The sequence below is a fragment of the Cetorhinus maximus genome, chromosome 17 (assembly GCF_964194155.1).
Source record: "Cetorhinus maximus chromosome 17, sCetMax3.hap1.1, whole genome shotgun sequence".
NCBI classification, from domain to species: domain Eukaryota; kingdom Metazoa; phylum Chordata; class Chondrichthyes; order Lamniformes; family Cetorhinidae; genus Cetorhinus; species Cetorhinus maximus.
In genome coordinates this window covers 22,865,675-22,881,973 of record NC_135895.1, presented here as the reverse complement: position 1 = coordinate 22,881,973, position 16,299 = coordinate 22,865,675, and the positions used below count along the sequence as shown (strand labels likewise).

The 16,299-nt window shown below is 46.0% G+C and overlaps 1 protein-coding gene across 1 annotated transcript in view; it reads left to right on the top strand.

Moving 5' to 3' along the window:
• Nucleotides 1-16,299, top strand: part of LOC144692241 (dihydropyrimidine dehydrogenase [NADP(+)]-like) — an 812,799-nt gene that overhangs the window by 314,023 nt on the left and 482,477 nt on the right. The window contains exon 5 of the mRNA XM_078560835.1: nt 4,875-5,036. Within this exon, the coding sequence (XP_078416961.1) occupies nt 4,875-5,036 (162 nt within the window). The remainder of the gene's footprint in view (nt 1-4,874; nt 5,037-16,299) is intronic.

Here is a 16,299-nt window from a genome sequence, read left to right as displayed (position 1 = left end):
AAGGGCCAACACAAAATCACCAGTGACAAACCCGTGGAGTGCCTAATGTGCCTTATGCTTATGTTTGCAGGTGCTACGTCTAGATGCCGCCCCATCGCTCGGACTGGCTTGTGAGACAGCCTGCTGACTCTGCTGTCCTGTTGGCCTTGATGACCTTGGTAGCTGTCCTCTGGCCCGTGGAGCCTGTGCTGGCCCTGCCTGGGAGGAAGTGGCCAGTTGCAGAACTGGCACCTCCCCAGTTGTCACAGCCTTAACGGATGCAACAGTCACTGGCAGAGGGGCGGAGGAGCTGCTGCCCTCATCCGGAGCGCCCTGAGAGGAGCTCGCAGCAACGACAGGCAGCTGCTGCACCGATGTGAGGTCACATTGGACCTCCCTGCTCACCGCAGATGGATGGGCACCGAGCTGGGACACTTGGTGCCCAGAACATCTCCCACATTGTGAATGACCACCCGTGGCCATTAGCGCTGTGAGGTCTTGCAGGTCAGAGTGTAACCCAATCAGAAGATTCTCAATCACAGAAGATTCTCAATCTGACCGAACCCCCTCTCCATGAGAGTCGCCAATCTCTCAGTGGAGGAAGCCTGAAGCTCTGTCCTGAGGTTCATGCCATCATTGACACTCTGGCTGGACTCCTCCACCACAGAGACCAAGTGAAACACACCCTCATGCAACCCTGCCAGATGCTCCCGCGCACCCGGCCGCTTGTCCTGCAGCTGCTGCATGGCTGACATCTCCAGAGGCTCATCATCACTGCCGGACTCAGCATGTGCCTGGTCCCCTGCAGTCCTCCGGCTGCTGGTGCCATTGGCACTCTCTGTCCGTGCCATCTCCTCCAGCGATTGTGAAGTGCCCTCTCCATTGTGCCCCGGGACACTAGCCGACGTCATAATCCCCACCGATGTGGTAGTCGCTGCGCTGGTGCATGGCTCACCGAAAGGATGTAACGCAAATTAAAAGTGACGCCCCTCAGGTGTGGAGGGGGGGCTCTGGACTTGTTCCTGGCAGTCATGCGGTGGTGATGCTGAAATTAACAACAAGGACAGTGCATCAGTTAGTGTTCAGTCAGTAACACCATTCACCCCTTTCCTCCCCAGCCTCATAATGCGCTCAACCTTCAAGAACTTAAGGAGATGAACATTGGTGGGGTGGTAAATAGTCAAGAGGAGGCCCAAACATTACACGTGCATACAGACAGGCTGGTCAGATGGCCTAAGGAATGCCACATGGAATGTTATGTGGATAAGTGTTCGGTTAAGCACTTGGGCAAGACAAGCAAGGTATGGGAATACATGAGTAATGGTAGGACCGTGGGAAGTCACGACGATTACAGGGACCTTGCTGGGCAGACCCGTTAAGGTAGCAGAACAGGAACATAAGGCGTTTAACAAGGTCGAAGCCAGACTTGCCTTTATTAGCCGAGGAATAGAATGTAGGAAAAGGGAGGTCATGTTGCAAGTGCAGAAAACGCTGTGAAGGCCACATCTGCACTCCTGCGTTCAGTTGTGACCTGCACTTCACGGGAGGGATGGCATTGGAGTGGGGAGAGTGCAGAGGTACCTGACCTGGATGCATGCTGGCCTGGAGAGTTGGAGTGATGAGGAAACATCGCAAACACTTGCGACATTTGCCGTGGAGCACAGGAGATTGACAGGTCACAGTATTGACCTTCATACCGTTATGATGGGCATAGAACGGGTGGACGGAAGGCAACATTTCCCCTTGGCGCAGGGATGACTAACGTGGTGGCATTTATTTAAGTTGAGTGCCATGAGGTTGACAGGTGAGGTGCTGAGCACCTTTTGGACAGAGTAATGTGGGAAGCACTGGCTGAAAGGGTGGTGGAGGTACAAACCCTCCTGAGTTGCAATAAGTCTTTGGATGTGCAGCAGCGATGCCATGGCATGTTAGGCCATGGGGATAGTGGTCACAAATGGGGTAAGGTGACTTTGGAAGGTGCTAGAGACGCGATTCCTCAAGGGGCCGAGGGACCTTTGTGTATGACCCACACGTCTGACTGTATCAGTCTGTGAATGAGCAGTGTTGCTGCATTAACTATTGCAGCAACCATCAGTGCTTTGAATGGTGGGGAGACAGAGTGGATGGGACTGTGGCCCTCAAATACCTGGCCGCTGCACCCCAGCCTCGCTGACACCTGCCGACCTGGCCGCCTGCCTCCTCCCCAGCTCCATGGCCTGCTCCTTGTAGGTGGTGAGGCGCTGGAGCATGGCGTGCCCACCACCAGTCCGCAAATGCTCCCGGCTATTGTGCTCTGTTTTTGCCTGCAGAACAGAGAAGAGAATTTATTGGGGCTGATTGCTCATGTACTCTGCACGTGCACGCCGCACCCCAACCACAGTGGCCCATCTGAGGCCTCCAGCGGCTCCTGTCCACACTACTGGTGATCAGTTCCCAGAAGATAGTACGTCTGCTCCCAACTCCGTCCCCCAACGGCCACCTTGGACACATTCGGTGTTCATCACTTTGAATAACACACGGGTCTTAGCGCCCATGGCAAGGAGGCGCAGCTAGGTGCGGCGCCGAGGCCAGCAGATGGCTCTTGACCACAACACCTTGAAGCTCCCCTTCCATCATCTCATCACCATCAATAAGACATGTGTTGGAGTTCTGAGTATGTGTCTAGTGTCCTCCCCTGCAGGTTGCCCCCAGACTACTCAAATGCGACAAACACCAACATATACTGCAGGGAGAACCCATCTTCTCCTCAACCACTAAGGCTGATGTAAGCATGGTCACTATCTGTTTGCCCACCCAGCGTGCGCCAAATGCCCAATGCAGTAACGACACTAAGACATGAGGGGGGCGGCCTCAAAGGCTAAGGCTACCTGCTGGGTCAAATGGCCAAGGCCGACATGGTCCTCACCCTTCCAGAGTGCAGCAAATCATTGAAGCCTTTACGGCAATGGGTTCCGGTGCGTCGCACAGCATCATGAGAGCTAACAGCCTCCGCCACCTCCTGCCACGCCTGCCTGGTGACGTGGGGGGACCTCCTCCTCCCATCCTCCGGAAACAACACTTCCCGACGATGTGACACCTCTTCGAGGAGGACAGCAAGGCAGGCATTGGAGAACCGAGGGGCACATTGGCCCCCCACTGGCCTACCCTGCAGCCTGCCTCCCTCCTCCTCTGCCCTGCCCTCCTCTCCTCTAAAGCCCGCTGTGCAGACTGGTCACTGGCCATGGTGAACAGCCTAAAGGAGGCTGCCTGGCCGCTCTTTATACAGACTGCCGGTTCCCCATTGGAACCAGCGGTCTGACCACGCCCGCCGCACATTTGAATTTCCTGCTGTACGCGGGAGTCTACAACATGCTGGGCGGGCCTTAATTGGCAGCGCAGCCCGTTTCGCCGGCGGAGATCGGCCAATTGGGTCGGGCCCGCCTGCCCGACAAACATAAAATTCTGCCCCTGATATCCACTGAAGATTTTGTGTGCTTTTGTTTATTGGCTTTTTCCAATGTTATACTTTTGACATACCTTCAAAAGTTACAGGTAGGGATTTTAACAGCAATTACATCTGGAACAGGAACTAGGGTTTATTTTAATGGTGGAGTTGTCAAACATCAACATTTACTTTTTCAGCAGTGATTGCACCTCTGAAATATTTCTTGACTGAAATGCTTTGGGGTGTTCTTAGAGCACGGAAGTTGCAATATAAATGCAGGTTCTTCCTTTTACAATGTGCAAGCACATTTGAACACATGAACAACTCGACCAGCTCGTCGGCAGGCACGGCAGGCTTCGTTAAAAATGCAAAGGCCGCCTGGCCTATTCGCCTGCCTGCCAACTGTAAGGTTGGACGGGCAGCAAGAAATACAAATTAATTAATTGCTCAAGGGCCTTAATAAGCCTCCTAACTGTCAGTGGGCGTGCTGCCAACTCTCGCGCGCACCCACCAACCAAAAGATTGTGAGTGCGCGCGATGATGTCAGGATGATTTTGCGCCCAATTGGGTCAGGCGCACATCGCCCGATGAACGTAAAACCCTGCCCCTGTGTTTATCTTGCACTTTGGCCGATCCCAATCATCCAGTTGTCTTCTTGGAGAAAAACACCAATTTGTTTTTTTCATATTTATTTATTTTTTTCTTTATTCTTTCATGGGATGCGGGCATCATTGGCAAGGCCAGCATTTGTTGCCCATCCCTAATTGCCCTTAAACTGAGTGGCTTGCTAGGTCATTGCAAAGGGCAGTTAAGAGTCAACCACATTGCTGTGTGGGTCTGGAGTCACATGTCGGCCAGACCCGATAAGGATGGCAGATTTCCTTCCCTAAAGGATATTAGTGAACCAGATGGGATTTTACAACAATTGATGATGGTTGTCATGGTCACCATTACTGAGACTACCTTTACATTCCAGATTTATTGAGTTTAAATTCCGCCAACTGCCGTGGTGAGTTTTGAACCCAGGGCCAGAATTTTACGGCCTCGCTGCAGCGGGGAAGGGGCCGTAAAAGGTGGGGAGCCATCCTAAACTCCATTGGCTTTGGCAAGAACGTAAAACCCCGCTGCCGTAAAGTTCTGCTCCATATCCCCAGAACGTTATCCCGGACCTCCTGATTGCTAACCCAGTAACATCGCCAATACGTCACCGTGTCCTCAAGTGATCTTAATGTCCTGATGAGCGACTGATTCAACTTCCCTATTTTACATTGCTAAAACAATTCTTTACACTGCAGTTTATTTAGCAAGACTTTTTTTCCTGCGCTGTCGATGGTTTCTTTAAATATCTTTCTTTGCTTTAAACGTTATTAACAAATAATGGATTAACATGTCTATTCAAATCATTTATGTATGCTAAACTAATTTAATTCTTGTACATTTTGCTGAAGCTTCTGTTTTTATTGATTTATAGAACTACTATGGAGCTGCCAAAACCATTCTGTCTGACAACCCCCTCGGTCTAACTTGTGGGATGGTTTGCCCAACCTCTGACCTCTGTGTGGGAGGATGCAACTTACATGCATCCGAAGAAGGAGCAATTAACATAGGTGGATTGCAACAGTTTGCCACAGAGGTATGTGCAAAGTATCTCAATATTACATACGTCAGTATTCAGTGACCTTTTCTGAACTTGTGTTGACGTAAATTTATATTTTCATTAGTTATGAATCATTTTTTTTCAAAATAGCTGATTAATTCACAGAACCGTAATAGTGACTTTCACACAGTAAAAGGTTATGAATGTTTTCTGACGTCGTTTTGTGACATGGGCCAGAGTCGGGGTGCAGGGGCGGGTCTTGCTCGCTGACACGTAAAATGACGCGCGGTGACGGCGGGCATGCGTTCTGGCGTCACCGTGCGTCATTCCGATTTTCAGTTCGGCGGGCGTGCACCGGAGTCGGCTGCACACCTGCCGAGCTGTCAAAGGCCTAGTGAGGCCATTTAAACATCAGTTAAAACACTTAACATAGCTGCCCGTCCAACCTTAAGGTTGGCGGGCAGACGAAGGGCCCAGGTGGCCTTCGCATTTATCATGAAACCTCATCCACGGGCGGGATGAGGTTTAAAAATTTTAAATAAAATTCACAGGCATGCCCTAGCTTATTTGACACTGTCACATGAGGGGACATGTCTTAACAATGTTTTACTTTCTTTATTTAAATTTTTAAAAAATCAAACTAATCCCCCTGAGGCAGCTCTGCGCCTCAGGGAGATTTCTGCATGCGCGAAAGAACGCAGGCCCTGACTCAGCCTACTCCCCCCTGCACGCACAGGGAGCGCTCAGCACTTACGGGTGCGCGTCACGCTGGGCGGGCCTAAATTGGCGTAAAATGGTGGCACACCTGCCCGCGCCCGCTCCCGCCCAGCCACCCCAACGGGGATAAAATTCTCCCCATGGGGTTTGATCTAACAGCATTAGATGTTTACTATATGCTGTATTGTGACCATAATTCAGTAAGTTTCAAGATACTGGTGGATAAGGATAACAGGAGTCCTCGGGTTAAGGTGCTTAATTGGGGGAAGGCTAATTATAACAATATTAGGCAGGAACTGAGGAATCTAGACTGGAGGCGAATGTTTGAGGGCAAATCAACAACTGACATGTGGGGGGCTTTCAAACGTCAGTTGATAAGAATTTAGGACCAGCATGTTCCTGCTAGGATGAAGGATAAGCATGGCAAGTTTCAGGAACCTTGGATAACGAAGGATATTGTGAGATTAGTCAAAAAGAAAAGGGAAGCATTCGTAAGGGCTAGAAGACTGGGAACAGATGAAGCCCATGGAGAATATAAAGAAAGTAGGAAGAAACTTAAGCAAGGAGTCAGGAGGGCTAAAAGGGGTCATGAAAAGTCACTGGCAACCAGGATTAAGGAAAATCCCAAGGCCTTTTATACATATGTAAAAAGCAAGAGGGTAGCCAGGGAAAGGGTAGGCCCACTCAGGGACAGAGGTGGGAATCTGTGTGTGGAGCCAGAAGGAATGGGAGAGATACTGAATGAATACTTCTCATCAGTATTCACCAAAGAGAAGGACTTAGCGGTCGATTTGTCTAGGGAAGAGTGTGTAGATAGCCTGGATCATGTTGAGATCAAAAAAGAGGAGGTGTTAGGCGTAGAGGTAGATAAGTCCCTAGGGCCAGATGGTATCTACCCCAGAGTACTGAGGGAGGCAAGGGAGGAGATTGCTGGGGCCTTGACAGAAATCTTTGTATCCTCTCTGGCTACGGGTGAGGTCCCAGAGGACTGGAGAATGGTCAATGTTGTTCCATTGTTTAAGAAGGGTAGCAGGGATAATCCAAGAAATTACAGGCTGGTGAGCCTTACATCAGTGGTAGGGAAATTATTGGAGAAGATTCTTCGTGACAGGATTTACTACCATTTGGAAGCAAATGGGCGGATTAGTGAGAGGCAGCATGGTTTTGTGAAGGGGAGGTCGTGTCTTACTAACTTGATCGAGTTTTTCAAGGAAGTGACAAAGATGATTGACGATGGAAGGGCAGTGGATATTATATACATGGATTTCAGTAAGGCCTTTGACAAGGTCCCTCATGGCAGACTGGTACAGAAGGTAAAGTCGCACGGGATCAGAGGTGAGCTGGCAGGATGGATACAGATTTGGCTTGGTCATAGAAGCCAGAGGGTAGCAGTGGAAGGGTGCTTTTCTGAATGGAGAGCTGTGACTAGTGGAGTTCCGCAGGGATCAGTGCTGGGACCTTTGCTGTTTGTGGTATACATAAATGATTTGGAGGAAAATGTAACTGGGCTAATTAGTAAGTTTGCAGACGACACTAAGGTTGGAGGAGTTGCAGATAGTGAAGAGGATTGTCAAAGGATACAACGGGATATAGATCGGTTGGAGACTTGGGCGGAGAAATGGCAAATGGAGTTTAATCCAGACAAATGCGAGGTAATGCATTTTGGAAGGTCTAATACAGGCAGGAATTATACAGTAAATGGCAGAACCCTTAAGTGCATCGACGGGCAGAGGGATCTGGGTGTACAGGTCCACAGGTCACTGAAAGTGGCAACGCAGGTGGATAAGGTAGTCAGGAAGGCATATGGCATGCTTGCCTTCATTGGCAGGGGTATTGAGTATAAAAGCTGGGAAGTCATGCTGCAGCTGTATAGAACATTGGTTAGGCCACACTTGGAATATTGCATGCAGTTCTGGTCACCACATTACCAGAAGGATATAGAGGCATTGGAGAGGGTGCAGAAGAGGTTTACCAGGATGCTGCCTGATCTGGAGGTTATTAGCTATGAGGAGAGGTTGGAGAAACTCGGATTGTTCTCACTAGAGCGACGGAGATTGAGGGGCGACTTGATAGAAGTTTACAAAATTATGAGTGGCATGGACAGAGTAGATAGTCAGAAGCTTTTTCCCAGGGTGGAAGAGTCAATTACTAGGGGACATAGATTTATGGTGAGAGGAGAAAACTATAAAGGAGATGTGCGGGGCAAGTTTTTTACGCAGAGCGTAGTGAGTGTCTGGAATTCGCTGCCAGAGGAGGTGGTGGAAGCAGGTACGATAGTGGTGTTTAAGAGGCAGCTTGACAAATACATGAATAGGATGGGAATAGAGGGATACAGACCTCGGAAGTGCAAAATGTCTTAGTTGACGGGCAATATGATCGGCGCAGGCTTGGAGGGCCGAAGGGCCTGTTCCTGTGCTGTACTTTTCTTTGTTCTTTGTTTTTCTTTGTATTGCTTATTCTGAAGAGCTACATTGTGGGAATTGATTCCCCACATGCATTCCATGCCATTCCTAAAAAAGGGCTCACATAATAAGTGCAGCGGATATCAAAATGTAAGATACTTTGTACATTGCTTTATTGATTCATATTTATTTGTAGAATGGCCAAACCTAATGAACTAGTGACTTTATGAAGTTAATGTAAAAAATCAAGCACGTGAATTCTAGCACCTGTTTTACCTGATTATCTTTTGAGATTTAGCTAATTGACCAGCATTGATTGCATGTATTTCCTACTGACTTCCTTGAAGCAGCAGAAATAAAGGCCTGAATGGGGATTACTGTACCCTGAGGAGTGATGTGTTGAAAGCATTTTCTTCTCCTTTTTAAAAAAGTGCACAGTGAGTAGAATGGATAGCGAAAGTTTGTGGGGCAGTTGCAGGTAACTCTTGTGTTGAGGGGGAAAAAAAGTCCTCCATATATAATTTTGGTAAATCATTGTTGAAACAGTCTGGCTTCACTGGTCAATAGATAAAATCAAAATACATGTAATCTCTACATGTACTGTAATCACAATGTAGAGATTAATATTCTGAAATTGCTGAGGATACAGCATAACCTGGATTGACTACACTTAACTAGTGCTCTGCATTTGGCTTCAGAAAGTGTAATATTGTGCACAACAGGATAGAAATTAATGTTGACAAAGTGACTGAAGGAGTGCTTATCGCATTCATCCAAATTTGTCTTTCTATTTTAATGGAGATACTAATGCATTTAAAACAAACTGGTTAAATCCTGTGCCAAATCATTTAGTTGGAACACATTAAGCATTCACATACTAATAATCACCAAAAATAATTTATGCCCTGATATATTTTGACAGAAACTAATTTCACTGTAAATTCTAGGAAAAGGTGAGATTAGACAGTGTTTTTAAAGATTACTACAACTGCTGCAATACTTCTGCTGTTTAGAAAGCCATGCACATTTAAATAAAGGTCATAAGGTAGTTCAGTCACAATAAAAATTCTCTGCATGAATTTTGTAGTAGTTTGTGGCAAGATTGAGTATATTTATCTAGTTTATTATTGGTTATACTTGTGTTATTGATGGCAGAGGAAAGAAAATAGCTTTCTGCAGAATATGCTGACATAACATGTGATGGAGTACTTCACACCAAAACCAGTGATAGTATTAATGACAACTGTAAGGTGTCTGTTATTGCAGACGTGGTGCTTTTGACAGTGAACGTCTGTCACCCAATACTGGTAAAGTAGTGATGATTGTGGCTGCCTTTTGTGCAGCTAGTCCGTCTGCATGATAAATGTCAGATTCAGTATTAGAAATATAGGCTTACATAAAGAAAGAAGATTAGGCTTATAATAGGTGTCATGGTTGTGATAAATCCAATAGCAAAATGAATAGTGTTTAGAGAACAGGTACAAGTAATAACTTGGGACTTGATTTGTGACTTTAGTCTGTCTTATAATAAGGTTTGTGTAATAAGGTTTGTATTTCTCTTAAAAATGGAAAGGCTTAGTAATGAAGCATTTTAGTTTCATTGCCTGATTCAACTTGCTAAATTTGTACCGTTATATTTAAGGCTATCAGTTGCTCATTTTGATGGAGCTGTAGCTTTTCCACATAGCCTCCAGCCCCTATATCCAACCATTTGGGACAACTGTCCAAAGATCACAAGGTCCATGAATGCACCAAGAAGCCATTCAACTCACTGCTTGGTGGACATGCCCAGTGAAGTGAAAGAGCACAATAACCAGGCTAGCATAATTCTCACAACTAGCTTCCCTGGTTCTCTATGGTGAACCTTAGCCCTGCCCATCACAAACACATAAGTGGTACATATGGGACACCTGACAATCAGAATGAGTGATGTTTGACTTCTGCTATATTTGGGGAAACAACAAGCAGTTTGGGGTCCAATATTGGAGACTAGCAAACGACACCCCCAGCACAGCAAGTGATCGTGACAGGCACCAATTCCAACAAACAATACCACCAGCTTTCAGAAGTCTCCTCGATCAGCCCTAACCTTAACTGACCCAGAACCTAGAGCCAAGTAACCTTGTTTCCCCTTCTCTCCAACTAACATCCCTTCCAGTGCAAGTAGGCCTGATAGGATAATGCGTTCCCCTTCTCAGGCACTGAGGAAGTCGGGACATGCAGTGACTTCACTATTTATGGGATTATGCACTGTTAGGCAATTTGGGTCTTTGTATACGTGTATATGCAATAATTTGAGAAGATTTCTATATCAAAGCAATGGATTCATAAATATACATATGTAATAGCTTCATAAATTGGGTGTACATTTTGTGAACCAAGATTAAGTACCTGTTGATTACCATGTCAGCTTGAGGGCAGGATTTTCCCCCCATCGGGGACGTAGTTGAATTGCGGGCGCGCGCAGGAGTGCCCCCAATTGGGGGCACGGTGACATTTTATATGGGCGGGCCAATTAAGGCCCTCCCAGCGTGACGTCTGAATAGAAGCGCTATGCATTCCCTGTGCGGGTGGGGGGGGGAGGGGGATTCTCTAAACCTAAGAGTGCGCTCTTTCGCGCATGCACTCGAAAGAGCGCGCTCATCTCCCTGAGGCTAAGTGCAGCCTCAGGGAGATTGGCTGTTCTGTCACAAATATTAAAAATAGAAAAAAAAATTCCTGACATGTCCATAATTTAAAAAAAAACTTTAATAAAATTTTTAAAAACCTACATGAAACCTCATCCCGCCCGTGGATGAGGTTTCATGCTTTTCCTAATTCCTGCCGGGGCTCCTGGCCTGCCCACCAACCTTAAGGTTGGACGGGCAGATCCATTAATTAGCTAAATGACTCTGTCAATGGCCTCAATTGGCCATTGACAGGTCGGCGGGCGCACAGCTGATTTTGCTGCGCCCCGGCCTACCGGAAAGTTTAAATGGGGCGGGATGACGTCAGGAGTTCCGCCCGATGTCACCGCGTGTCACTTTACGCGTCGGCGAGCAGGCCCCGCCCCCTGCTCACCGACGGGAAAATCCTGCCCAGAATTTTGGATGTTGGTACTGCCATCTATTTAAAACACTCCAAAGCAAGTGTGCTACTTTCTCCAAATTAGTCATCACTTTGAACTTGGAGAATAAAAGCATTTAATCTCCAATTACTCACTCTGCGTGAACAATACCTTAATTATTAATATGGAATATAAAACATATTAGTTAATGTGATGCCATTGCAGATTTGAATTTAGTTGCACTGTAATATGACTTTTAAAATCTGGATTTTAATTCCAAAAACCAAATCCACTGAAGATTTTCTGTGCTCTTTTTTATTGGCTTTTTCCAATATTATACTTCTGGCATAACTTCAAATGTGAAAGTTACCATTAAGGATTTTAACAGCAGTTATGTTTGGAAAAGGAACTAGGGTTTTTTTTAATGGTGGAGTTGTCAAGCATAAACATTAACTTTTTCAGTTTGATTCCCTTCCATTATGGTTGATTTACTAATATTAAACGAATAGGCAAACTTGCTGAAATAAAAGCAAAATACTGTGGATGCTGGAAATCTGAAATAGAAACAGAAAGTGCTGGAAAAACTCAGCAGGTCTGATAGCATCTGCGGAGAGAGAAACAGAGTTAGTGTTTCGAGTCTGTATGACCCCTCTTCAGAGCAACTTGCTTTCTTCCTTTGTCCAGATTTTAAAGTCAGAAGGTTTTTTTTAATTAATTAAGAAAGGCAGGAACAAAGTTATGTTTTATAGAAGTAAGACTTTAAATGGGTGAAGTAAGTATGAGGCTTCATTGGTAGTATTCACCTCTGACAATGAACTGAGAGTGAACCACTCAGATGTAATTTGGGTTTTGAGAGCCTGTTGATACTGGTTCTTCCGAACCCAATCTTACTTCCTAGGTTTAAATTGAAGACTGCTGGCATTCAAATGGATGTTACCAATTCTGAAAAGAACAGGGAGTTTTAATTCATATTCTCCCTTGAGCGACAACACCAATCAGTATAACTAGCCATTACGGTGCAACCTTTGCAATTCCATGAGGCTCTGAATGGATCCAGTGATACTTTTATCTTGTAAAATGTAGCTTCTCCAATCTGAACCTTTGTATAGGTTTCCCAAAAGCCCAATACCGCCCCTGTTTATCTCAATAGCCCAGAATTTGCAGTAGTAATGATGCTGAGGCTGTGGGTGCTCATCATTATTATTGTTTAAAACTGATACCAACTGCTACATGTGCGCAGTTCAACTTGAACATCCAGACGTTGCTGTCTGTGGTCCCCTGCTCCTCCTTAGACTGCATTTTTGCAGCCTTAGCAGATGAAATCATTTAGAAATCACTGATGTCACTTGGCTTCAACTAGTTACACACTATTCTCGCTGCACAGAACAATGATAGTTAAGCTTCGTTCAATCAGGGGTGACGGTATTTAACGCCATGAAGTCTTAATTATTAGTGAACAACCTCCCTGGCCCTGAAAAACTAATTTTATAGGTTTGGAGTCTTATTCCCTCCGGATATTTAAAATGAGAAAACTTTTAATAAAAATAAAAATAATTTTTCAAAGCTTTTTTCTAATTCTCCTTTAACCCTATGTGTATGTACCAATCTTTATCTTGCTTTCTGTACAATGATTAAATGTGATTTATATTCTCCACTTTATACTTCTTGCTTTGTTGCCTATGAGAATTCTTCAATCTAAATCTCTAATCAGCCTACCTGCTACCGGCTCTGTTGTTGAATGCCACAGAACCCCTGCAGAAGGTGCAAGTTTGAAATAGATGTTAGAAAAGAGGAATTCTAAGCTCTTCAACCTGCTAAATCTTTATGGTCAGTTTTCTCAGGGACAGCAGTGAGCACTGTTACTTCACTGCTGACCAGAAAATCTGGACTGTCGCTATTTATTGGATGTTGGGCTAAATTTTATAGGGCCTCCAGGAGGGAGCAGAAGCAAGGACATGGCCAAAAAAGTGGAAGGGAGGGCAGCTGTGGTGTGCCTGCCACCTTCTGACCACCATGGCATTTTGTGAGCAACAGGGAAGGCGGAGGACAACCCTCCTGACCAGAGGGTTTTACTCAAGTGGCCAATTAAGGGCCTTTCCCCACCACCACAGGGATTTTACCAGTGCCGAATGAGCCCTCCGCCCAATGGGGAGAATGTGGGTGAACCCTGGCCACCTCACTTCTGGCTTGGGACAGTGGTCCCTTGAAGCTCGATAGTAATAGCCACCCTGGCGGCAACATCTTACCTGCCTTCGCCGACCCCTTCACCCTCGTGTGATCTGCCTGACTGACTCTGGTGACTTTGACCCCACTTAACTCCTCCCAAGAGTGGCAACCAGGTTGCTTCTCCCAGCTGGGTGCAGTCGCAGCAGTGGCCAGTGCTCCTGGTGATGCAGCTGAGAGTGAAGGGCTGCCAGCCCTCGGATTGGCTGGCAGCTCTTGGAGGTGGGATCTCGTCCCTTAAAGGGCCAGGAGCCCCGATGGCAGCTCATTAGCTGCCCGATTGCCTCAGAATCCAGTTGGGGCTCCCCAAAATGGCTGAGGCATGCAAGCCTGTTATCAGGACCACCGCCTCCCCAAAATCCAGCCCTTTGTCTGCAAAATGGCTAATTGTGTTTGCTTGATGTACTTAAAATGCATGATAAGGTGTGATGATTGCAAGTTTCTCACCTAGACTGTGGTGTGAAACATTGAATACGCAATTTTCTCTCTAGCTTGGGGATTATGAACTTGTGTTCTACCATGGATTACTTCAAACCATGAATATAATTATCGTGTGTGTATATATGCAAGTTTTGAATCTACTACCTGTCTTTCACATTTTAAAATGTTTGCTTTGTTATAGATGCAAAACAGGTTTTAAAAAGGGAAAAAGAAAGCTAGACACTTCCAATGGGTTTTTTCCTGACCTTGATAAATCTAGCATCTCCCCAAGGACTGGAGTCTGGATTTACCTTTAGCTGTCACCTACAAAAATGTTCCTCCCTGATTAGCCTCTAATTAATCTACGGTATTGCCTATTTGTTCCTCTTCCCCACTAGCAAGCAGCTGAGCAGCGGTCTTAAAGTGGCTCATTTAGTAACCAAATAACTTAACTGTGGGTAGGCTTTCCCTGCAGTCTTCAGCCTCCCAAAGTCAGAGTCAAATGGGGTCAGAAGCCCCCAATGTGTGGGGAACAATCACCCAACTGTGATTCTCCACAAATTAGCCAATTACTAGCCAGAGGGGTGGGTTCGCTGTCCAATCAAAGATGGTGGGTAGGCTCTCGAAGTAGGAGGGACAAAGGATGCCCCCCCGTACTAAAGAAGCACCCTTTGTTCTTCGAACTTCGAGAGCCTACACACCATCTTTAATTGGATGGCGAACCTGCCCTCAGGCCATTAATTCGAGAGAGAGAGAGAGACGGTGACTCAAAATGGAGGTGCCCTCTCTCCAATTTTTTTAACTTTAAAATAAAACCTATTCTTAGCATGCCTCTGATAATAGGTCTTAATGGGCTTTTAAAAGGCCTTAATTGGCTACCTGTCATTTGCAGGCATGTAGCTTTGGTACCACCTCACCCATCACCCTCCAATCATGCCTCCGGGAAAATGGCCTGGAGCAGGGCGACGCTGGCCAACCAGTGTACCGGCAGTCGGACAAAATTCCATGCCTATCTGCCTCCATACTCGTCAAAGCCTAAATATCCAACCCTATTTTCTAGGTGCTAGTGTACATTTGAGCCGTGCAACATGGAAATCAGCTTGTATTTTAATATTTAGACATAAACATATTCAAGTATGGTGATGAAACATGCAATTGAATTGCTATGGCAGTTAACCACTAGCTTAGAAATAAATTCCAAGAACAGTTACAACTTAAGGCCAGGCAGAGCACCTACTGTAAAATCAAAGAGTTGTTCTTTGAAAATAGAGCTCCTGACTTTGTTTTATTTTTTCACTGGGTGTTGGCATTGTTGGCTTGGCCAGCATTCATTGCTCATCCCTAGTTGCCCTTGAGAAGGTGGTGGTGAGCTGCCTTCTTGAACAGCTGCAGTCCATGTGTTGTAGAAATACACACAGTGCTGTTAGGAAAGGGGTTCCCGATTTTGACCTAGCGACAGTGAAGGAACGGTGATGTAGTTCCAAGTCAGAATAGTGTGTGGCTTGGAGAGGAACTTGTTTCCTTGTTGTGGTATTCCCATGTGTCTGCTGCCCTTGTGATGGAGGTCACTGGTGTGAAAGGTGCTGTCAAAGGAACCTTGGTGAGTTGTTGCAGTGCATCTTGTAGATGGTACACAGTGCTGCCACTGTGTGTCAGTGGTGGGGGAGTGAACGTTGAAGGTGGTGGATGGGGTGCCAATCAAGCGGGCTGCTTTGTCTTGGATTGTGTCAAATTTCTCACGTGTTGTTGGAGCTGCACTCTTCCAGGCAAGTGGAGAGCATTCCATCACACTCCTGACTTGTGCCCTATCGATGATGGACAGGCTTTGGGTGTCAATGTCTTATCAGTTATATTGGTAAGGTTTGATTACATTATTAAGATTAAGAGAAACAGGTGATGGGTATTAATTGTCTTTGAGAGCATATAAATAGGGGATAGCTGGGACACTAGTTGTGTGGGAGGATTTCTGTGAGGCTGAACAAGCCAATAAACTCTCTCAATAAAGAAAGCCTCTACATCTTGGTTTCAGCTTCACCAACTAACTTGGATGCTATTAACACTGGGGAGTCAGGAGGTGAGTTACTCGCCTCAGAATTCCCAGCCTCAGACCTGCTCTTGTAGCCACCGTATTTATATAGCTAGTCCAGTTCAGCTTTTGGTCAATGGTAACCCCCCAGGATGTTGCTATTTAGGGGATACCATTCAGCAATACCATTGAATATCATGGGGAGATAGTTGGATTTTCTCTTGTTGGGATTGGTAATTTCCTGGCAATTGTGTGGCATGAATGTTATTTGCCACTTAACAGCCCAAGCCTGAATGTTGTCCAGGTCGTGCTGCATATGGACATGAACTGCTTCAATATCTGAAGAGTCGCAATATTATGCAATCATGAGCGAACATCCCCACTTCTGATCTTATAATGGAGGGAAGGTCATTGATGAAACAGCTGAAGATAGTTGGGCCTAGGACACTATCCTGAGGAACTCCT